This window comes from Diorhabda sublineata, chromosome 8, assembly GCF_026230105.1.
Source record: "Diorhabda sublineata isolate icDioSubl1.1 chromosome 8, icDioSubl1.1, whole genome shotgun sequence".
Classification (NCBI taxonomy): domain Eukaryota; kingdom Metazoa; phylum Arthropoda; class Insecta; order Coleoptera; family Chrysomelidae; genus Diorhabda; species Diorhabda sublineata.
The window spans coordinates 29318041-29344070 of NC_079481.1; the positions used below are offsets into that span (position 1 = coordinate 29318041).

The following is a 26030-nucleotide window of genomic DNA, read 5'->3' on the forward strand; positions in this document are numbered from 1 at the left end:
TTCGAAACAATTGACGAACACCTGTTTATGAAACAAAACGTATATTCGTTATCAATTGACATCTACCATATCGACGTATCGAAAAAATTATTTTTCAGCTGCTAACTTCGACAAAACAAAAAATGTAACTACAACAGCATTGCGAACGGACCGCAACTGCAGTTATAAAATTAAGCTCGAAAAACGAAAAATTAGTGAAAAAAAAAGTATTTCCATCTATTCGTCTAAGGAAATGAAAAAGTGTAGCTGCAATTCAACAAAAATTTTTTTCTACGACTTTTGTTTTCGTTTTGTAAGTAATTTATTTGTGCGTGAAAGTTCCGAAAGGTCGTACCTTTTAAGCTACCGTTATACTAGGATGCTAGCATCCCACTCTGAGTCGAATTTGTCTTGGGATGATAGCATCCCGGACTGCTATTTTATTTTAATTTTTTGCCAGTCGTCAATATGGCCACAACGAATGAAGATATGTTGTCGCTGATGTTACCAATTAAGAAAAGAAGGCGTCGTGCAAAAAGGAAATTTAGTGCGGACCCCTTTTTAGCTGTGCGTCGCTGTGCAATAGCGAAACAAGATTTTTTAATTACTTTAGAATGTCACTTCCTTCTTTTAAAGAGCTTTTAGGCTACATCTAAAGCAACATCTCTAAACGAGATTCCTCAGACCAATTTCAACCGAAGAGAAACTAGTCATAACTCTGATCAAACTGCGTGGGCACGCATATGTCAAATAGAGCCGGGATGCACAAGATCGAGCTTCCGGGTGACTGTTTTGGCATCCGATGCTGGCATCCCTAGTCTAATCGCTCCCATTTGATTTAATGCCCCGCTAACCTCCCAGATGCTACCATCCTAGTATAATGGTTAGTGTATAATTTTTCGTAATTTTCTTCTGTTCCAACAACACGTAAGACTAAGGATCTAAATTATGCGTTTTTCAATCTTTCTGATTGAATTTTTAATACAATATATTTTCAATAGTTATCTTAAATGCCCTCTTGACTAATTTTTTCTAAGGAGTAGATTTTTCATAGCTCAGGATAGATTAATATTCATTCTATAAGTTAACATTTAATTTAAACTTTTAAAATCTAAATTGAAATATTAGAATATTTGTAGTGACAGCAACATTGTGATTACTTAATACACACAACTATGTAAAAACGTTCCCACAAAAAAAATACAATTCATAATATTAGTAAATGAGACCAAAACAATTTCTTATATTACTTGATAATTTTCTGTTTGGCTAGGCGAATTTATAATTACCGAGAAGTTTAATATAATCGCGTTCCCTTGTATACATTCGATACTGTAATCCTTTGTAAGCTCTATTTTTTTTTCCTTTAACCTTAATAACGTGTCAATTTTCCTATACATGGAACTTGGACAAATTTCTCGCATTTCTCACATTGGCAATAATATTCAAAACTTATCACACCATGCATATTTTTGATAATGTATCGAAAATTCATCATTTTTTTACAGTAATTATACGTTTTTTTTATTATTTCCCCTCGATAATAATATAACTAAAAACTATTTTCAATCTATAAATGTCACTTGCACTAAATGATCAGTCGGATTCTTTTCCTTGGAAACCGCTTGTCTACCACATGGCTTGTATTCAGAGACGCGCATATAAGGAGGGTGGTTTTTTTTTATTAATAAATAACCAATAAGTCTTTAGGAGTTTGTCGTCTGTTCCCGTTGAAGTGATCGGAACCACATGGCTCGTATTAAGAAATGATATGTTTATAGCTTCTTTTTGTCTCTGTATATGTCTATACCACGTATGGGGTATTTTTTACCAATTTTTTTTCATCCAAATACATTTTATTTTTACCTTTTGGATTACTACAGGTCATTCACAGGCTTTATACACGAATCTATATGTATATTTATAGTTTTATATATCCAGAAAAATGATGTAGTTGTAAAATTTATTACAGAATTATACAGTAATGAGTTTCCCTTCGTCTTAATCAATTTGTTGGATACTTCTTATCATTCGTGTGTTGACACACACACACACACACACACACACACACACACACAAAACTCTGTAATCTAATTATTGTAACTGAATTGTTCGAATAGCCATCGGGTAAAAGAAACCTGCAGTCTCTCCTCGTATTAGTATTATTAAATAAATTCTTATTTATTATCCGACACTCGTACTATTGATTATAAAACTAATTTATATAATAGATATTTGTAAATTAAAAAATTATTCGTACACTGAGAAAATTGTTTTACTAAATTAATTTTTGTTTTGACTAAGAATAAATAAACAACATTGTAATCCAAATGCAAATTAGAATAATTTTTTGGCTACATTATTTAACTTTTGTTACTTGGTTATTATTCTCGTTTAGAACTCTAGAATTTAGCCTTGTATGCTTTTGTTTAAATCAAATAAAATTTAAATTCAACAAGCATTTATAATAAACTAAACATAAAGTTTCTTAGAAAATATGCCGCGTATATGTTTTATTGCAGAAATATTGAATTATTGTTTGAGTATTCAGGTCACATTATATTGAAATTAGTACACGGTTCTGTGACGTTTGTATATATTTTTTTCTCGTTATTGATATGATGGTACATTTCTATTCTTGGAAAATAATATTAGAAAAGATTAACTGCTGATATAAATGTCTGTTGAGCGAAAATTGTACAATAACTAAACGCATAAAAAAGATAAATATAAAATAAATGATATCTTGATTTAACTAAGTAGGTACCTATGTAGTCGCCGAGCTAATGGAAATATCATACGTAATAATATATCACTTATGTTGAAAAACTGAATAAATTAAGTTATGAAATATCAATTATAAAAGTGGACACTATTGTAATTAGTACAGGAGCTTGTATCTCCGATACATAGTGATTAGGTACGCCACTGAAAAAAATACATATGTTTCTCCGAAGTAATTGTATATTGGACTCTCAGTCATCAATATATTATTATGAGCTTTTTTGCGATGACACATCTGGAAATATAATGTGTAAAAGAGTTTCAGACTACTCTCTACTCTAGACTCACTTATATTGGTATACAGGAAATTGTATTTAAATCATTATGAACGACTGTCTGTGAAGGTTTCTTAATAGAAAAAAGAACAACGTTTTTGATTGCTTAAACAGCAAGATCGAATTACTGGCAAATGGTTGGTTATTTTCGTCATATTCTATATAAATCGAAATATTTATACGTATTGGAATTAGGGACGTTTATATTCGGGAAATTTGTTCATTTTTTGACCAGTCTAAGTAATACGTTACTATTTAAGTTTTGAAAAAAAAAACTATAAATATTATATTCATATTTGAACCAATCGTCGAAGCATTATTTCAGGTCTACGAAAACGTTCACCAGCAGTTTATTTTTGATCTACTGGATTAAGAAGAAATCATCGGGTGCCAAAAGGCAGGTGACCTATCAATTCGATGTTTAAACGTATCAGAAACGTTTTAGTTTGAACTAATTTGAATGATTCGTCTTCTGCGATTCGTTTGCATTGCATGTGGCACAACAGTCGATGTTGGACGAATATTGATAGCTATTTTCAAAAATAATCTTATTTTTATTAACAACGATTTTATTTTCGAATTATAACCACTTAAATTTCGTTTTAGGAACAACTTGTTATGTTATTTTTATCATAAAAATCTTTTTGATCGGACAATTGTCGTGAAAAAATTTATAACAACCCATAATAAAATCCATTCGAAATTACAATTATAATAAAAATGATATATTTCGTATACTGATCACGTATAAACTTTGTTGCACAAACATTTAGAAATAATAATACATTCTCCTAAAAAAATGCTTTTGATTATTGCAATATGTAGGTCAAACATAAAACAGATCGTACAATGAATAATTCTCAATTTTTTATGATAATCGGATATTTGAAACGTGTAATAACCATCAACAGCGATTAACTTATCGTAAAACCATTGAAATATTTCGATTTGATTGAGGAAATTGCTAAGCAATAATTTTTGAATATATATTTTGTATCGAAATCATATAACTTATTGTTTGAATTGCTCCATTTAACATCATTTTTTAGAATAAAATCAACTGTTATTGGGATATTGTAGAATCAAAATAAATTTAATTTAATTTGATTTAATAAATTAAATAATATTTGAATTACTATCTTCACTTAATATATCAGTGTTTGTAATGACGATGTTTTCCGTTCCTTCTATTTAATTCTTAGACTACTATAGAACCAAACAAAATTTCAATGTCAAAATATTTCACATCTCAACAAATTCTCCTCTTAATTGGATACGTTTATTACAGCGAAACTGCAACGTGTCTAAACCTTTAAAAAAAATGTTTCTTCTTGCTGTGCAAATCAGACTTCCACAGATTTTATTACCTCCTTGTTGGAAGAAAAGTTACGTCCTTTTAAACTTTTTTTTTGAGTTGAGGAAAGAGATGATAGTCGCACGGAGCCGAATCTGGTGAATATGGGGGGTGTTCTAGTAATTCAAACCCTAAATCACGAATTTTTTGCACGGCAACATGAGATTTGTGTGTAGAGGTGTTTTCCTGCATAAAAAAAACACCTTCGGATAGCTTTCAGCGACTTTTCTCTTTAATTGTTTCCCATAGAGTGGTCAGTAATGTAGAATGGTAATCTCCAGTTATTGTTCTAAACCTTATCTAAAAAATCGAACATGATTACTCCATGGCAATCTCAAAAAACTGAAGCAAGAACTTTTCCAACCGATTTTTGGACACTTCTTAGGTCTTGGAGAACCAGAGTGTCGCCATTCCATCGATTGTTGCTTTGTTTCTGGATCGGGGATCGGTTTTGAAGCAATTTTTCTCATGTCCAAATTGACGTGAACTATATGAAGAACGCGTTCGTATGAAATATTCGGTGCTTCAGATCAGATCCGTTTCAGCCCAATTCGACGGTAGGATAAAATCACGTCATGAATTGCAAACCGACCTTCCCGATCGGTCATCATCTTCAATTGAAAATTGAAAGCTCTTTTGAAGCTTCTAGTCGAATTTTTCACGGTAGCATACGAAGGACATTGATCATCAAAAGTATTAAGCATACCTCCGTAAATCTTCTTACCTATTAACCCTTTTAAATACAAGTACTTGATTATGTACTCGATAATTTATTGCGTAACTTCTAATAAGTTATTGTTGGTTGCTACGGTAACGCTATATTTTGTATATACATGGGCTAACTAGATATCGATACATCCTCGTACTTATAAATTTTCATATCAACATAATATTATTCTACTTTTGGAATTATCTAAAAAATGATTTTACTACAATTTATATTCGATTTATTCGTAGAGTTGCTACGTTGCATATTCATATCTGCGATATCATAAAATATTCAGAATCCGGAACCCCTAAAAAGTATCGTACATCGTACGCGGTGTAGCCAATATTTAAAAACATTACTCTTAGGATTTATTCCCTGACAGCCAAGTAATAAATTCCTATCAAAACTCAAACAATAAAGGCTCTACAAGAACATTGTTTTGTCTTTGATATTTGTGTTATATGATGTGGGGGTGCACGAGCACCCCCGTGTTCTCGCTATATATATACATGTCATAATGGGTGATCTATATCTGTACTTATTTTGCATATTGACCGGGAATGAAGGGTGATTCAGTGTTCGATGACGAACACTTTTTGATACGGGGTATATTGAGATTTCGTAGTAATTCCCAATGGTAGGTATTCTTCGAACAAAGACTATAATTTACCATAATAAAAATTTAGACACAAAGAGCGGTTCTAACTAAATTTTTTTGCCGACATCATATTAATTTTTCGAGCATCAAGTATGTGATTAAATTTATATTTTTCAGAAATTATTTTTCTTTGTTTATGTTAACTACTCCAGATAAATATCTTTTAAATCCAATTGCATATTGTGTGTGTGTGTGTGATAAACGATCCATTCGTCGGGTATTTACTTTTCCCTTGATGGGTACTAATGACCCAGCGTAATGTTCTAAAAAGAATTAACTATCAAACTTATGGTTTTCTGTGTACTACCACACCTCGACACTGATTCATATACTATAATTTCATTCATCTACGCCTACACACGATGTCTGCCTATCAACCCCCGTTTCTTTTACTCTATCTCCGTTTAATATACTGGATGGTGTACTGTGACGTAGGTACTTCTTGTATAAATCTCGTGAACGTATTAATACCAGACTACAATAATGTGTCTTTTGTAGGGTCTGGTGGGTTATTTTTTTTTTCAAATGTAGGCTGAAGTACGCTTTGTATGCTTAAGTTATACGTATAATGGACCCATGTATGCTTTCATTTATACTCGGTGATTTAGAATGAATTATTGATCGGTAGGTACGTTAAAATTCATTCTAAACTGTTTTTATATATATAACACGTGAAACACTATTAAAATTATTTTCAATATCGTTCAATTGTGTATCATCAATATGGAAATATAATTGAAAATATAAAGGAAATATGTTGTTAAGTGAAAAAGAAAAAACGGGGTAATAAAATTGAATTCGAATAATTGACGAACGAAATCGGCAGAGACTAAACTATCCCATCTGAAATTGCAATTAATGAAGTAGGAACAGAGACAGAAGAGAAGATATATTTCAATATAAATTCCTTCCAATTATATGTACGGTTCAGGTATTTATTAAGATCTTTGATTCTGCCAACCCTTTTCACTTGACAAATCGCTAAAAAATACGGTTAATCTCACGCTAGAATTGGCAAAAGGATGATGATGGAGCTAAAGAGGAGTAGAATATCTCTACTCAATGAGCTCCTTTATGTACATCCGATATGGGCGGATCTACAATTGATTTTTTTTATACTATCATATATTCAAAGGTTTAGAAAAAATTGGCTCTATTAATTATTTTATCTTTATTAATTAATTAAAAATCGTCATCGTATAACTTTCAATTTTGACATAAAAGGGTTGAAATTATTCTGATCGTTTCGTTGAATCGGAATCAAGTGTCACCTCGTTTAGTAATTCATCAATATCTTAGAAGGAGACAGGGCGTAACGGGCCGACTATACAGGGCACTTAGTTAATTAGAAGATATCTAATTAAGTTATAGGTTTTTCTCTGAATAAGAAGGATCGGCTTTTCCCTTACAAAAGTTGGTTATAGTAATTAAGAGAATCCGAGAGGAAAGTATTCGGAAATCGACAGCAGATTTTCCTTTAACTTTGCCATCATTGAAATTAAAAGTAGATTACTTTTAAAAACCGCGAAATTTATGTGAAAGAAATCGGTTTAATTTCGTAATCAACTCTCTACTTGATTTGGAAACTTTTTAAAACGAAGTGATACTTTAAAAAAAAAACCTCCGTTCAAATCGATTTTTTAAATTTAGAATGCAAAATACAAATAAAAATCTCTCATATAATAAAGAAGGAAGTTATTAATTTATGATTATTTGTATAAATTGATCAGTCCAATGTTATATATAACAAAACATTTTGAAATGTTTTCTTATCTTCTGCTACAAGTTAGTTTCCAATTTTCATATAGCAAAGAGATGCGACATCTTAAAATAATTTATCTTTTAATTATTATAAAAAGACGCGCTTTTAAAGTAAAAATTATTCCATTATCTCAATTTTTATATTAATTGAAATAAGATACGTAATATAAAAAGCAGTTTCGAACAAGATATTTAGTTAAAAGCATTTTAGCAATAATGTCTCGAAGTCCCTGAGGAATTTATAAATCAGTGTTTGATAAATTCCGTATACTTGAGAAAAATGTGCATCCTGTTATTTGCTTGTGAAATAAGGTGTTTCGAGTTCGTAGCGAGAATAAGGAAGAAGAATATCCATCGGGAAATTCTCAATTAAAATAAGATATGTAGAATATTCGACGGAAGAACCGGGGTCCCCGAGATGAAAATGAATTAAAACGAAGGTAGAGGTATCGGAAGAAAATTTCACATCCGAATCTGGGAATCGGCGGAATTATCACTAATTTTATTAAATTAACGTCGAGAGATAGGCACGGAACATGAAAATCTAATAATAAACTACTGTCTGAAGTTGCAATTAATGGAGTTGGATATTTCAATATAAATTCCTTAATAATTTATATTATATATTTAACGGCGAGAAAACAAATTTCAAAATTCGTCTAGAGCTTATAGAAGAAATCGATAACATTGAAAATATAAATCATAACAAATATTACTGGTGATGTGATAAATCGTGATTCCGGAACGAGATATGAAAGATCGAATGCTTCAAAAACACTTTTGATACAACGAACGACTTCATCTAGATTTGTTCATAGTAATCGATCAAATATAGAGCGTAGTAGGTACTGAGCATAGATCGAGAAAGAGAACTTGCGCCAAGATTTGTTCGATTGGTACAAGCTTATCCACTTATCTTCGTTGCGTTATACCTACCAATAAATTTTTGTCTCAAAATACTGAAATGAGGCAAAGAAAAGCACAATGTACGAACACGGTGCGTTCTCAAAGATTAAACAGATTTCTATTGGAAAACTATTTCGCAAAAATGAAAGAAGCCTTTATGGAATTGTCATAAATTATTAATATCGATGAGAAAGTCTGTAGCAAGGTAGCAAGTCTGAAGGTAGCAAGAACATGATCACATTTTGTACTTGCCACCTGGACTATGAGATAGATTTGTATGGCGATAATCAGGTAAACTAATATGCCGAACAAAGATCGCAATATCACAACACAAAGATTATGTGATATTTCTTCTGTTGTATGGAATAAAACACTTGATACGAATAAATATAAAGATGGAATTTGCTAATTTTTTTTCTATTGAATCCAGAAGCTATAGGGGAAGTGAAATTTACTAGTAATAAAGTGCTACCTTTTAAAGAATTGGTTCTCGACCCACCAAAGCGGAACATCCTAAAGCAGGACCATGATATATACGCCCAAATATTTTTGCCCAAATTTCAGTCCAATTTGACATTAACACATAAAAATTGATATAAAGCTTTCTTATCGAATTAATCTAGTATTTATATTGCGCGAGCTTTGTCAATGCAATCAAATCCACGAAACAGAAAAAGACTATATTTAAAATATAACCACTAAGTTTAGATAATTTCTATTATATAACGGCTTTATTGTGTTTATTGATTACTTAGCTAACGATAAAAAGAATAAGGGACTTATTGTGTATGCACAGATTAATTGTTAGTTTAGTTTGCGTGATGTGATTTGCCAGTCACGATCGAATGTAGAGCAAATTATTGTAAAATTATCGACAACGACTAAATAACTCCTACGCCAATCGATATGGAATGCATAATTTTATTTTTTCGATGAGTAATCATAAAAAATCAAGGACTCGCTTTATTTAATATTTTCTATATTATAATACCAGCAATATACACAATGCGCTCAGGAAATAAGTATCTTTTGTGTATCATTTTGACATTGATATTTCAATATATACAGTAGGTAGTAGATATCTGAGAGAATAATTTTCGAAAATAAAATTATGATGATATGATACAAAATATACTTTTAAAATTGAAATGATTCAATCGAAACTCTTCTTCTTTTGATGCCTCGATTATAAGAGACAAGATACCGAGCCAAAAATTTTTATCCAAACAGTTTTGTTTTGTAAACACTTTTCCTATCTGTTGAGATGATCTTAGCGTAGATAACAGCCTTATTATTCTTATGAAGGGCTAGAAATTAAAACCAGTGTTGTTCTATGTCTATTACCAAGACCCGCACGTTTCTCCAATTGTCGCAGTGACATATATAATTTGCTTCTATAAGTTTCTACCTCCGATCGATACAATCTACGTAGACTTAGATTTATTTGAACTTGAACATATTCAGATTTTTGATTGGTACATTGCGGAAAATCTTTAACCTTTAACAAAAAAAAAACAAAGATTGATAATAAACAATTTCGTAAATGCGAATAACCTTGTTATGTCTAGATATGAATAAGATGATATCGATAAAATTAGATTAACTTTGGTTGTGTGTGTTAATGTATAAAAGAGGTTTACCTATGTCATGTCATGTTCATTGTCTAATAAAATAATATAATTCTCGGTAAATAGATGGACGAGATGTGGAGGGATAACGACGAGAATGTTAAATTGCAAAAAATCGTGCCGCCGTAAATAAAAATAATGTATTATATATATAAAATAAATAGATACAAACAAAAAGTAAGCGGAGGCTGACTGGGCAAGGCAAGAGCTTGATCATCGTGGAGAGAAATAAAAAGTATGCGGGAGGGGAGAAAGGAGGTGGGTCTCGATATCGGAACCTCCTCCTTCAATATTTTCAACTCTTTTTCTACCGTCGACACAGGACACGATTTCCCCTCTCTCTCTCTTCTCGACCGCCGCTGCCGCCCGCGCGATTTCCAATTTTATTATAGTTTTGTCTCGTGCCGCTAGTCTGCGCAATTGTCCGGTCCGCCGTGTCCGTTTCTAAAACTCTCCGCACAGTGGCGAATCGTCTTTTATTGTTCTTTTTTTTTTTTTTTAAATATTACTATCTTCGCACTGGCGCGAATTCGATCGAATAATACTCGATGTAGCGAGAGAGGAAACACCGCCGAGATAATAGTAGCGTACAATAACATCAAGTTGGCCTTGCGACGAAACATAACCATCGTAGTAGCCACCACACACCGCCGCCGCTATTATCAATCTGGCTACTTCATATACGAGGGACTACTCGAGTAATATTTCGTTACTCGACAATACGAAAATTCCATTCATACGATATTCCACCATTTTTTTTATCGATTCTATTTCAAATACGTTATATATATATATATATATATATATATATATATATATACCGTGAAATAAGCTGGTTTCGTATCTAGAATACGTCTCACTACTTCGCTGCTTACCGTAGGTCATTGAATCAATTTCACATACATTCTCTTTGATAGGCATATTTTTGGAGGAGCCCCCGTATCTAAGTTATAGTTAGTCCGATGTATCCGACGTACATAAACGCGAAATAATGTGCGTGTTGTTGTCTCTCACGATGTTTTGTCTTGACGCGAGCTCTGCACTCGATTTAAAACCCGTCTCATTGTGAGATGAAGCGAATTAACTTCTTGGAGATGTAGGTATCACCATCATTTTATATTTGACAAGAATAAATCTGTAAATATACACGTCGATAAAATAGACACGTACTTTACGTGGGATCTTTCAAAAATATTCGTGGCTCAATGAAACAAGAGTTGTAACGATGTCAAAAAGACCAAAAAATAATATCATTTTCGTTCAATAATAATTATGGAGTCAATGATATACAGGGTTGAATGAAAAATGTATACAAAGATAATATACAATTTAATAAAAGTGGGCAAGAATCACCTTTAAAGAGAGATGAATGAATTATTATAGCAGAGACAATAAAAGTAAATAAATTTAATAGATTCGGAAAATTTCTTTCGAATATAATTTGCGTTGAATATCGATATTTAAGATGTCAAAACCAAGTGATCGAATAAATGATAAATAAGTAGAATTGATTGCTCTAATTGGCCGGCAAAGTTATATAAATCGATAATTCCCTAACGGAAATTAATGAAATATATCATCATAAGGCTTCCAAAACATATTTAGCTGATATTTATAATTCGATATCTCATTGGAGAGCATCGGGAGTCGATAGATTTTAATTTCTAAACTTTTAGACGTTCGCTTCGGAATTAATCACTTGTTAATTTAATTTTACCCAAAACTCCAATGTTATAATACATTTTGGCTTCATAAAACATCGCTTTCGCTCCAAATACCTACGTTATTGTATTTTGTTTCAAATTTATCATTGACGCGAAATAAAAAAAAATATTTTCCAACATATATATATATATATATATATATATATATATATATATATATATATATATATATATATATATATATGTAATTAATATACTATTTCAATATATATTTTTTATAATTTCTATTGAATGTAGGATCCTAATAAAGTGATTTAATGATTATTTCGATGACATGTTTGTTTCCAATACACGAGTTGTGGTGATCATTAACCCGAATATCGATATATATATATATATATATATATATATATATATATATATATATATATATATATATATATATATATATATTTGAATTGACGATTAATCATTTTATGTTCAGATTAAGTGAAGTTAAACAATTCAAATGTATCGATGAGCTAATAGCTTAATTGGTATGACTCATCGATTAAAACAAGCGATAATTTGCAAAATTAACATTCACTAATCGAATAATGCATCCAGTCTAACACGCATTCCACAACAAAATAGTTTGGTTTTTCACTTGACCAACAGAATAGGTACTAGACGAATCAAGTTTTAATTTATTTTTCTCGGTTTTCTATATGGATTTTTGCGAATATATTTTGTATTTCATTTTCTTCGTATTGATAATTTTCCCGAAATCGTACGCGTTTTTAAACATTAATATACAGTTTAGCCATTGATTTTCTTCGGGAAATAATAATATTCGAAATAAATTCCATTAATTAATTTGAATTATATCGGTAGGTATCCATTCTGCCAATCCTAAAAATATTGATAATAGACATGCCAAGGGAAAAACTAACAGAAACATATGCTGGTTTTTCTCACGCAAATTTCGTTTATTGCCAACGGCCATTATAGTTTTTCGATGAAAACCCTATTATCCGATAAAATGTTTTTTTTTTCAGTAAAATATAACGATTTTGGCGGAGGTGCCTGTGTTGTTCACAATCTAACAGAAAAAACTATAACGATTTTAATAGTTAGAATGGAATGTTTGAAAGGGGATCCGCCAAAAATTGATCGAATCGGTCAGAGCTTAGTACATTTTCTGTTTCGTTTCTATGTTCTGATACATACGAAATTAAAAAAAGACAGAAACTAACAGTAATTGAATATATCTGCAGATGGTTTTGTTGTTTGATTGAATTTTATGAGCAAATCATTAAATTTTATTGTTTTATTATGTCTTTGCCTTAATCGGTAAGAGACGAATTTTTTGAATGAATTTTCTGCTTTTTTAGTTCCAGTCAACTTTTTTATACATCAACAGTATTGTTTAATATTTTAACGAAAGAAATATCTACTACAAAGTTACTACACTAGATGATTTATTAAAAAAGAAAAACTAAATAAAATACTTTTTCTATTCGTAAAAAAATATCTACATTACCTCGTACGTGATACCCTTTCAGATATTTTCTATTTTTCTTGGTTATTCACACGTGCACAAGTTAGATTACTAGAATCATGAAAAAAAATCGGTGAAGTTTATCTTCAATCACAGTTAATGCCTATCCTTTGAAACGCATCACTCATATATATCCATGAGCGTATCAATATAATGAAAATAGTTCTTAAACATACAGAGAGCTTTATAGTTAAAAAATTTGTTACAATTTGTAGATAAAAGCTTGTAAAAACTAAAAAACAAACAGTCGTTTACAAAATAGAAGGTATTTTCCAGTAAATATGCCCTCAAATTAATGCAGAATACGGGAAAATATGATATCGATGTAATTTCCATTGGCAAGTGATTGTGCATTTTTTTGCATTGTAAAATATTGAGCTTAACTAATTTTGAACGTGGAGTAGGTAGATAAAACGGTCGTGAACCGCGTTTCTAAAGCTATCTTTAATTCTAAACATCTTTTCTTTATAACAATTTTCGATATTGTCAAAAAGAGAGCAAAAATCAATTTTTTTGGCAAACCTCGTATACGACTGAAAAAATTTAACATCCGATGATTGAATTTTAGGTTTTGGACCATGCACAACTTTTTTAAAAAGAATAACTTTTTTCGTAAAATTAATAATAAAAAAATTATAATCTAAATCTAAACATTTAATGATGCTACCGTCTAAATTATATTTTTTAGTGACGATTTCTACGTCAATGATAAAGAAAGACTAGTGCAAGCATGTGCTAAAGGACTTGTACAACAATCGAAGTAAAATGCAGGTGTACAGCACTTGATATAAAAAGTAATAGATTCTTGGTACCAACTGATAGGAAATAATTGAAAATTAGTAGATAAAACCGAGTTGCTATGAAGATCGAATAAAGATTTCTTTTTTCTTAAGTATTTAAGATGGTATTTGTCTCTTTTGTTTAAAAATAAAATTATTATTGTCGACAAATTAAAAAGTAATTTAACTATGGTCGTAAGTATTATTTGTTTTTAATATTTAACCGTAATTGTTCTATATGTTCGTAACAGTAACAACAATTTCATTGTTTAAGTTCAGATCGTCTTTTTCCGCTGTTAAGTAAATTGTTATAAAAACAAAAAAAAAACACAGTAATTGAAATAATTGTAATCGAAAAGTTAAATATCGTCACACTAGGTACCTACTTTTAAATAAAATATCGAAAATTATAATGCGAAATTAGTAGGTATTTAATTCATTCGACGCTGCTGTGTACGCGTAGGTACTTACGTAAGTATATAATGACCGAACTTAAATAACCATAAATAAAAATGAATAAACAACAAATTATCGAACGATGAGGATATGACCAATATTGATGTTACCCTTTATAGATGATGTTTCCTGCTCTATTTCGACGACGACTCCTCTGCTTCGAACACAGAACAACAAAACGCATTGATGTTGATGTAATTACGTTTAATAGAAAGAGAACAAAATACAATGGCACTGAACGAGAATCAATTGGTCCCAATAAACGAATTATTCACTTATATTCATAAATATATGATTGATGATTAGTAAATTGTTTTACACGTCATATCCGGTGATGAACGGTAATTTTCATGTGCTCCGTAGTTATATTCAAAGATAAATTCGTTTATATATATTTATATATGAAGCAAATATTTACGAAATATCTAATATAAATTTATTTAAGTAAGGTAGAGTTATTTCCCACGAAAAAAGTAGGTTAAACTTTGCATTCACGAGAGTAAAAAATCTCTAAAGGAATTCCAAGTTTGTAGACGGCCGAAGAACTTAAGAAAAAGATTTTTCTGTCTGGTTTTTCGAAGAGGGAATTCCGACCCCAATTTGCTACCGATCACTTACCGATACTGAATGGCAGGAACGTGAAAAACTTCTCTCCTCCGCAAAACCCTTAGAAGTATCTCAATCGAGTCACTTCTCGCCCCAATTTTATTGGAACGATACCGGAAATTTTTCAGACGTGCATAAAAAAAGTTGAAACTTCCTTTTAAATATTTTTCACTCGATTTAACCAGGTGGAAAGCTTCGACATTGATTGTGGTACGTACCTATAAGAATTTTAATATATTGTTGAAGAAGAAATCATAATATATTTTAATTTATCACAAATCGACGATCTTCTGCAATTTTCTCAACGACTACTAATAAACTATAATTATTTATTCATTTGTACGTTTTTTTTTTCAGTCATTTCATTTGATTGGATGACAATTACGTCTAATTGAGACATGCTTCGAGTAAGTAAGGCGTTTCTTATCAAAATATCAATTTCTAGTGAAAATAATCGCTACAATTTATTACACTGGTCAACAAAATTTCAATTTTTCGAACTTCACGAGTCATTAAGAAAAAACCTAACTTTCAATTGGGGTTTTTCTAATTAACATTCGAATAAAGATATGCCAGTATTGTAATCCAATTGTCTTTATATGGTTTTTTGACTTGATAGAATCTTTTTCCGTATTTTCCAGTTAATATTTTAAAGAAGTGTTGCATTTCATTTTATACATAATATCAACATTTATAATTATTTAAGCGCGAAGTTAAAACTGAATCTCTGATAACAATCTTCCTAATATTTGCAAATATTTGTGCACCACAACTAAACGATCTAATTTGACAATCTTTTATCTCGTTATAATTCCAAAATTTCTTGTTGTAATGTTAATTTTTGACGAGGTTGATTGACTAATCAAATGTGGCATTTGAAACTTTTCTTTATTTTCCTCTATAAACACCAAAAAACTATCCAGTATTTGATGGTGATGATATTTATTTATTCTACTTTCCAGAAAATATTTTTATACGAAAAAATTTGTAATGCAGCAATCGTTTGTATGATTTTACAGTTTGCGCCATATAAAAAATGATATTCTGTTATATTATATGATATTTCTCTAAAAAAATAAGTGAGATTTATATCGCACATATATTTTAGAGAATTTAGAGAATTGAAAATAACTCAATGAACTGTTTGAATATGTTTTTAGTTGAATCGCTTTGTATACATAATTAATGTCATTAATTTATGAAAACGACGTACTTCACAATAATATTGCATAAAAATGTGAAACCTGTCATGTTTTATATTCTTTCAAATAAATAATTGCAATGACCTAATAATGCAATGCTGTATCAGTTTACATCTTCTTCTAATATGGTTTTACGATTTTCCATTATAGTGAATCTGTTAATGGTAAGATTGTAGGTGAGTGAGAAGGTTATTTTCAATAGATTAAATAGATAATCTATCGAAAATATATAGTATTTTGAAAAAAAAAAAATCATTCAAAATAGGATATTAATAAACCGAATCGTCAATAAAATAATACGGGTATACAGTTACAGTGAACGATAACAATATTGTTTGGCAAACTTTTATCCCCATTAATTTTCAGGAATTAAATCGAGGGCTTAACGTAATTTGATTTGGCAGGAAGTATACGAAAATCTTCGAAATCCACCATAGAGCAAGAAACGTAGAGTATTGTTTATTAATCCTCAGTTAAAATCTGCTATACTTTAGTTCTAACTCAGTAGTTTCGAGTAACATTCTCCGATCTTCCATCTCCCGTTTTGTTGAGTCCGTCTTTTTTCAACGAAACTAAGGGAAATAAGTAAAGAGAAAGAAAACTCGCACAGCTCCGGTTTAGAGAAAAAACAAATATTTTCCATTAAAAAAATATATTCAAAGTTTGTTGGAAAAAAGTGGAAACATATATTCATTAAAGTATTTTGTTTTAAAGTACAAGTAATCGAAGATAGGTTTTTTGTTCTCTTCTCTGTTGTGTTGACACATTTTTTTGTACCAAAATCGTTTCTATTCAATCATTCCAACGTTACCATAACTTGTCGATGCCGTGCTTGTAGAAGGATTTGTCTTTTGCCTCTAAATAAGCTTAAGTTTCAGCGATCGCTTCTTCATACGAACTGAATTTCTTACGGGTGAGCATTTTTATGAGATGAACGAATAGCCAGTAATAACTGGGGGTCAGATGTGGACTTTACGACTCGTGAATCGGTGAAGCAATAACCTCCCCAGCTGATTCACCGGCTGCAGTTCACTCAGATGATGATCGTTTTGATTCCCGAGTGAAGTTATGGATCCATGTTTCATCTATTGTCACATATCAATGCCAAAAATCTTATTTATTACTTGTAAACATGCTGTTGTTTTTGATCGAGTGTGAGTAAACGCGGCACCCATTTCGAAAAAAGGTTTCTCATATTCAAATTGTAAATATCTTTTGATACCTTTACTGCCTCAGCTATTTCAATTTACGATTAGATATAATTGGAATTTTCTGGAGTACAAGAAGACCAGAACGTTCTCCATCGTCGTTGGTTATCTTCACATTTTGCTGACATACGAAATGTCATAAAATTTGACAGGTAGTCTTTCGAAAGTTGGTACTTCGTATACGTCATACGGATTTGACAATGGCAGCGCCATCTGTGTTTTAGTCACGCGACTCATTGATGCGTACCTATAATTGTGTATAAACGAGTATGTCAGTATTTTTTATTTTTAATAGTTTGATGAAGAAACGTGTCTGAATCCGTTCCTGTTGATGAAGAGTTCTGCTAGATCGTTAAGTTAGGCAACAATAAATCTGGGTGTATTGTAAGATCCATCAGTGCATAAGTAAGCTGGTAATAGCGAAGGGGGTAAAATAGGGTAAAACGGTTAAACGTTATAGAACGCGCACAATATGACAAGTGAAAATAATTCAAGTGGAATTCTTACATTCTGCGACAGTAAATTAAATTATAACTCGATGTGCAACTATTTAGAGGTGTGGCGGCGGTGGAAGAGCGGGGGGACGACCGGGACGGGATTTTCCTCCCGTTTTCTTGGCAATCTTCTACATTAATTACATTTCGAATAACAATCATGTAAGAAATCGAAAATTATATTAAACAATAAGAGAGCTTTTGCGTAATTTTGACTGTTGCTTTTATTAAAGCACTATGTTAAGATTATTTCTCATTCTCTTCCTTTATTATTATTATTATTATTATGAGTGAATATGAATTACTGAATTAAATAGGCGATTGTCTAAAGTAAATTAAAGTTTTTTTTTCTTCATTTCATTCCATTAATTTCTCTCCTTTATTTTTTATTATTGTTCGGAATAATAAAAGCAAGGTCATTCCTTGTAGGTACTCGAAAACTTTTTAACAAAGCAATTCGCGCTTTTAAGTTGTTTATCTCGTAAAAACTTTTTTCTAGTGCTTAGGCTGAATTAAAATTTTACGTATTCATGAAGTTTTTTCACCCCCGGTGTTTAGCGTATTATATTAGAAATGTTATTTCGTTTTAACTTTGATTTTTAGAAGAATACCGCAATTAATTAAGCAACGATCAGATCAAATCGTAAAAGTTTTACGTAAATTTACATCAGGTGTTATTCATGTTAGTCCATTCGCAACGAAACGTTTCGCAATATAAAGAAATCATAATAAAATCCATATTGATTGATGATATGCCGTACCGGATATAAAATAAACATAATAAATACGAATTGCATCGAACTAGTGAAAGCCTCCATTTTTTTCATTCCAATTTACGTTAAAATATTTATTATATTTTCAATCAAATCCGTTAACAAAAAGAAAAGGGTAAAATTTTAAAAGAGGTTTCGCATACTTTTTTACAGGTTGTCGTCAACTAACGATCATATTTGGAGATATTGTACCAGTTTTGGTTTTTCGGCCTAAGTGCGAATCGAAAATATTGAGAATGTCTTAAATTAGTGGGTTTAATACAATTTTTTGTTTACCAAATGATTCATTTTGTAAAGTATATTAGCCATTTTTAAACTAACCCTCGTATTGATTTTTGTATATACATAGTTGCTAGGCGTAAAATCGAAATTTTATTATGGTGACCTCGTAAAATTTTATTAGATTATAAGAGATCATCACTGAGGTGCTAAATGGTCAAGATACGATTTTTACATTAGACCCTCATAAAAAGAGAGCCGTTTTGTGTGTGAGTTTGAGCTAAAACTTTCAATTCCATTATTTCTTCATTAAATTAAAAATAAAAAAAATTCCCAAGTTTCTATGTTCGAATAATTGATGAGAATAAGATACAAAATAGTGGAACGAAATTATGAGAAATAATCAAATACAAATTTTCGACTAAAAAAAAATTTGAAAGGTTTAAATTAATAGCGATTCGGCAGTTTTATTATAATATATCCCGAACGAAATGGTAGTTCTATTTCGAGAATGATTTAAAGGCTCAATCAAAATTTCCATATGCTGATAATAAAAAAACTAAAAAAGAATATCTTCGCCGTCACTAATTGCAACCACAACTATTTCAAAAATGAAATCTAGCGAGTCAGGCCGTTTGGTAAATTCGAATTCCTTTGTGAGAAGTATTTTTAGACTATAAACATATAAATGACATCTGTTCTCGTGAAGATTCTCCAATAAAGATAGTCGATATTAATGAACAAGCTTAATGAACGTCATATATAATAAATTTCGCTGCGTAAAAAACCTCCGGCTTGAAAAATAATTTAATAGCTTCTTAAACATGTGTTTAAAGGGGGTTATATTTGAGATATTGAAAACACATGTTCTTTTTCGTTTGATACGTTTCAAAAACTACAAACCAAATTGTTTTATACGAATCGGTTCGGTCAAAAGACCTCACAGATTGCTATTCAATTCAATTCAATTCAATAATAGTACCTAAATTTTTTTTATTACATAAATATGCTATCCGACAGTTAATTTTATCATTTATCGTTCAAAAAAAAGTTGAATATCTGCCTAGCTAAATATTAAATCACCTACTACTCTAGTTATTGTTTATAAATATTATTACTGCCAATGAAGTGATCGGTGTATTGTTTTAAACATGGGGGTTGGGAATCTTCCGTAGTGGTCGTAGGCAACGATAAAATATAGTCAAATAAAGTCAAGTCAAAAATTGATAGTTTCCAATATCCGAAACTGCTATATCAAAAGATTTTAATTATTTAGTTATTGTTTCAGAAAAATAAAGTTTAAAATAAAAAAATATTGGTTTTTAATGCGCGAATTTTATCATTTTTTGACGGTTTTATTTAAAATAAATCTATATATTGATTGTGTAGAATATATTTTTGAAACTCAACTGATGCACCCTGGTGATTAATAGATTTTTTTTCTCGTATTAAAAATATCAATTAACACTTGTTCGTTGTAACAATTTATGTGGGTGTTATTACATCACTTTCGACTAAATCAATTTCTACGATTGTAAGATTTATTCATATCATTTGATAATAATTACCTTGACCTTATATATGGGGTATCATCAATAATTAACATTTATTTAATAAAAAACAAATTATTTCCAAAATTCTATGACGTTTTGTTTATGTTGATAATGTAGTGAGTTTTCACAAGTGATTCGAGAAATTTAAAAGTGGAAATGAAGTTATGAACGAGGATTAGTCAGAATGTCTTTGAAAATGTGCTAGAAGAAAAGCTTTCCACGAATGATTCCATTTTACATTGAACGTCACGTCGCGGGCCAGTAATTAGTAGTAGTAACTTATTAATTTGTTTTAAATGAAATAATTCATCGATCACACCTCGTATAAATACGGTTTCGAAGAAGATTCCACGTAAAACACCCCCCGCTGCCTACCACATGCCGAGATAGTCATTCTAGCAAAATATAATCGCACCAATCTGTACAAACAAGGTGATTTTAATAATGAAATAAATATGAAAATACTCTTCGAGCTGAATGAGTTTTTCGTCATTAAAATTTTGTCAATTCTCTTGTAATTTATCGAATTTATATCTACTCAATATTGAAAACAATATATTTCGATTATATCTAAAAATTTTGTACCTAAAAATATAAAATTGATGATAAAATTAGTTTCACCCCGAATTTTATTATAATTTTTATATATAGAAAATAAGATGAATGAATCAAGGTCAAGTATAGTTTTACGTAAAACTTTTTCTGTGTGTATAATATAGTAGTGCACGTTTAATTTTTCATAGAGATAGGAAAAACATTAAGAAAAATGAAACAAAGCTTTCTAACAAATTCGACTAATAGGAACACGTTTTTTTTTTCGTCGTATCTCTTTAAAACAAAAATTATAAACGTATCATTTGTCAACATCATTTTAGTCGTTAAAAATTTCAACTAGATTTATGGGAATCGGTAAAGGCGTAGGCGCTATCAATATGTTCAGTTTTACTTATTATTTATTACTCACGGCGATTTTAGACTTTCAGACAACCGTTTTCGGTGAGTCACACGTTGACTTAAATTTAAGTGTTGATCGTTGTCGCGGTTGTACTGTTTTTGTGCCAAACACGAATTTCTACAATAACAATTCGATATGCTATTTTCGGATTTTCGTATATCGAAATTTGTATTTTGAATTATAGGAACGCACTTGAAAAACGAACAAAGGTATCAGGTTATTCGAAAATAACAGAATCTTGTGAATTTTCTTTATTTCAACTAATTCGTTTGTAATAAAATTAATAAATCCTGAAGGATATCATCAGTTTTTACTTGACCTAGTATTTGAACACACGATATTGTCAAATCGATGCAATAGCCTACTTTATCATCAGATCTTACCCCAATCGACAATTTTATTTAGCTAATTTCGAATTTATACTTTGAATATTGTTTCCTCGAAACTATTTTCGATTCGTTCACCTTGTATCGTAATTTATTTAGTGTCATCTGATCCTATTTGTATCCTAATGATTAATAATTAATTCAATCAAATTTCTCTTTCGACCGGTAGCTGGTTTTTAATTCAAAAATACCGGTTTTGTGTTCGGTGTCTCCTCGTTTTATAATTATATACATGGAATTTATAAATATTATCACATAATATCGATCGTCAAGGTGTTGAATTCATTAAACAAACTATAAAAATATAGTTTCTTTCATTAAAACCGAAAATTCGCTTTGGGCGTTGCTTATAATTATTGGAATGTTAGTTGTTGGTGAACAAAACCAATATTAAAAGACTTTTCTCTCATTTTCACTTTAGACAATCCAGTCATTTTCCATTATAGATTTGAAAAGTCAGTTAATTACTTAAAATATTATTAACTTAATAACCCATTGGACTGTACGTTCTACTTTTATCTTTATTAGAATTTGAAAGCTATCGGATAAGTCCTGTTTTTTTTTTTTTTAATTTTTGCTCGATATGAAAGAGCCAGAGACGATTGAGAAGGATTTTTAAAAAGCTTTCACTTATTTAAAATCCTTTGATTGTCGATTCCCTCGTACATCGTATGCGCGTAGGAAGTACGGCTTAATAAATTTCAGGATTTCATTTTTGTGTATGTAAGGGTTAATTTCAGACATTTACACAGAGCCGTCTTTGTTTTATTTGGAAAATATAGAGATCAAACATTTTCTCTGGCTCAAATTGAACAGTTTAAATAAATTTATGTTTTAATAAATATCAATTGCTGTTTTTCGATTTAGAATAAGATGTTTATATTTTAATACTTGAAAATTCTAACGAAATACATTTAAAGCGAATACGATACTGGATAATTCGAATCACTGAAATCTTCTCTTTTCGAAATGCCCATTGCTTTGTCTTGTTTCTGCACGAATTTAAACACTTGAAGTACGTTTTTCAGATATGTGTAGGAATTAGTAATTTCACCCTTTCGTTTTTTTTTTGGAGGGAAGTTTTTAAGGGTTCTCTGCGATTTATTGAACTTCGAGGGAGTGATATCAAATTTTATGTTCGTATAGGTGCACATTAGGCCCTTATGGATCCGTTTTTTTTCTGCCTCTTCTGGACGTTTTACTCGAACCTAATTGGGAGAACTTGCTTTATGAGCCCGCTCGCTCTTCTATTCGTTCAAATCGCCTATTTACGGTCTGAATTTTTCGGGAGTTGCCCGATAAAATGGAAAATTTTTATATTTTCATTTATTCGTTTTCGTTAATTACGAAAATCGAAAATTACAGAAATCTGACATTAAAAGTTGAATGGATAATATTGTTAATCTAACGAAACTATTTTTCTGTGGAATATTTCTTTTGAAAGTTTGGAATTAAGATTGATTTACATTTGAAAAGAGAAACACGGGGTTGAAACTTAGATATTATTAAATTTCGTAATTTTGTTATAAATACAAATTTAATGCTTTAATTTTGATAGAAACTCCATTCATTCAACTACAATTAACCCTCGGTCTTGATATTTCACCTTGAAGAGATATTTTACGTTTTAGTACAAAAAACATTTTAATGTTCCTGGTATCAACAAAAAGTTTTGTTATTATTATTAAAGAAATCGACAACTTCGAAACTTTAAGCCTCATACAAAAAGCGCTCAATTATTTGTAAAAGTTCGTCACCACCAAAACACAATTTTTCTATTTTGTCCTTAATATAAGATACAAACAAACTTGACGTTTTGATAGATTTCATTAGTACCTTTTGTCACTAAACGTTTAATTTCGTCTCTAGTACAAATAATGATTAATCTATATTTTCGTCTAATTTATTTACGTTTACAATAAAAAAAAAAAGAAAACCATAAATAAAACTTCGTCGGATGAAATGTGTTAAAGCGGTGGCTCCCTCGCTTGGAAGGGTGGCGATTTGTAGAAACCTCAGTGCGGCTTCGAGCTTGAAAGGGAACGCATACTACGGCCGTTCTTTTTGGGGTTCTTTGCAGGTATATTCGAAATCCGAAATGTCCCGCGGGTCACTGGACTCGGTCGATGTGTGTTTGGATACAACACGCGGATACATTCTTGAAATAAATCGTCTATTTTATATAAATATTCTTGGGATTTTTTTATTTAGTTTATTTTTTTTTTGTAATAAACGTCGAATTGAATTAAACAAAGTAGAACAAACAGATTTTAATGGATAAGTTTTTATTCAATTAAATAGAGAAAGTTGAGCATTATTACTAAACGTAAAAATAAAAATTTTATATATACAACTGTCCCCCTCTTAAAGTGGTAATAATGATACATTAAAACTTTCAAAAACATCAATTTCTACTTCAACTTTTATAGGTTTCGATATAAAATTAGTGTAATAAAGATCGAATTGATGACTTTTATTTTATGATTGTTTTAATTTGTGTTTCGATGCTTTTAAGTACCGATAAATTTAGGTGTATATTCTAAGTATTATATTATTTATTTATACGTCAATGTTTATAAACACATCTTTTGAAGAAATGCTCAATAAACAAAGAGAATTTCGTCTTAATGATCGTATCAATCAAATATATACTCTGATTTAATTGAATTCTAGATATAAATCTGTTTAATCACATAAATCGGACAATTATAAGTGAAGATTTTAATTATATTAAAAAATTATGAAACTCAAATTACAAAGTAATGAAATTTGATTATCTTGTAATGTAGCAGGCACCGATTTTTTTTAGGTTTTTGATAGAATTTATAGAATTGATAGGAAATAGATTTATCTTTGTTCAAATCGTTTCCAGATTTCCAGATAAATAAGAATGACCAATATTAATCGAGTGCTAATTTAATTAAAACAATTAAACTCAATCCAATAAGTGAGTTTATTGTTTCGAGTTTAAATTTGGTCAAGTTAAGTGCCCGAACGTACAATAATTATTAAAAATGAGGTAATTATGTATATGAAAGGGTGATGATTGGTAACGAATCACTACGATGAAGATCTAAATCTATATTCATTATATTTTGTATATATTTCATCAATATATATATATATATATAGATGGGCAGCCGTCTATTAACATCAACATCATCATCATCATCATCATCATCAATATAATTATTAATTACAGTGAAATCAATTGTTTTGATTTATTTTTGTATACATATAAGTGCGTATGGTATGTATAGCTAACCTGTTGCCAGAATTGTGCCAATAGGTAGATTCTTTCTTTTTTGAAGAGCCAATCCATCGACTGCATAGTCTGCATGTCCATATCTCCACCAGGGGGTGGTAAACTGGCTGCCGCTGTCGGCTGCATATGTTCCAGCTCCGCCAGGGTTGCGAAAGAATTGTTACAATCTGTCCTATAAAACGATACGTTCACCTTTCGAAAATTTGAAAAATCCACACGTCACAGTTCGCCATCGTTCGTACCACTTGTTTTTTTTTTTCACTGTCAATCACTTGTATCGTTTTTATTTCGAACTGTCAAAATTGGAATATCCCAGAAAAAAAAAACAACAAAGTAAATAAATAAATAAAAACAAATAGGCACAATTTCAATAATATATAAACACAAATCTTCGATTCGATTTATCGAAAACCGGAAGCACTATATCGGAAGTTTACATAGAAAAATTTGTCGCACGGGGTTTTTCTTTTTTATTTTGGAAACTGATCAGGTCGTATAAGTCGTCAAAATCGTTGAACACGTGCTCTCGTTAGGATAACTACCCCAAGACTGACGACCGACTTAGTCTTGCATGGTGCATTCGGCCTCTACTCCTTCCTTCTCGCTCGCGCGTCTTCTGTTTTCCTATCGCTCCGCCCATAGTGTTGGAAACAGGCTCCATCTGACGGTGATTTTCGCGATCTCCGCGTATTTGCCTCTTACTCCAATACATAAATCGGCGTGCTTCTATTCTTGTTCAACGCGCGGAATCGTCGCGGCCAATACAAGCGCTGTAAAGTAAAGGCTGATATTTTCTTTTTACGAAAATCGAAAGATATCTATGTGCGCATTTCTCTACCCCCTTCCTTTACGTATATTATAAGGTTTTTTTTCGTG

General features: G+C 30.7%; 1 protein-coding gene across 5 annotated transcripts in view; it reads right to left on the reverse strand.

The window, feature by feature from the left end:
* The window catches only part of LOC130447608 (homeobox protein cut), a 65057-nt gene extending 39349 nt beyond the window's left edge, over window positions 1-25708 (reverse strand). For all 5 annotated transcript variants that reach the window (XM_056784516.1, XM_056784514.1, XM_056784512.1 and 2 more), the window contains exon 1: window positions 25155-25708. In XM_056784516.1, coding sequence (XP_056640494.1) covers window positions 25155-25280 — 126 coding nt within the window. In that variant the 5' untranslated portion in view covers window positions 25281-25708. The remainder of the gene's footprint in view (window positions 1-25154) is intronic.
* Between the last annotated feature and the right edge of the window lie 322 nt (window positions 25709-26030).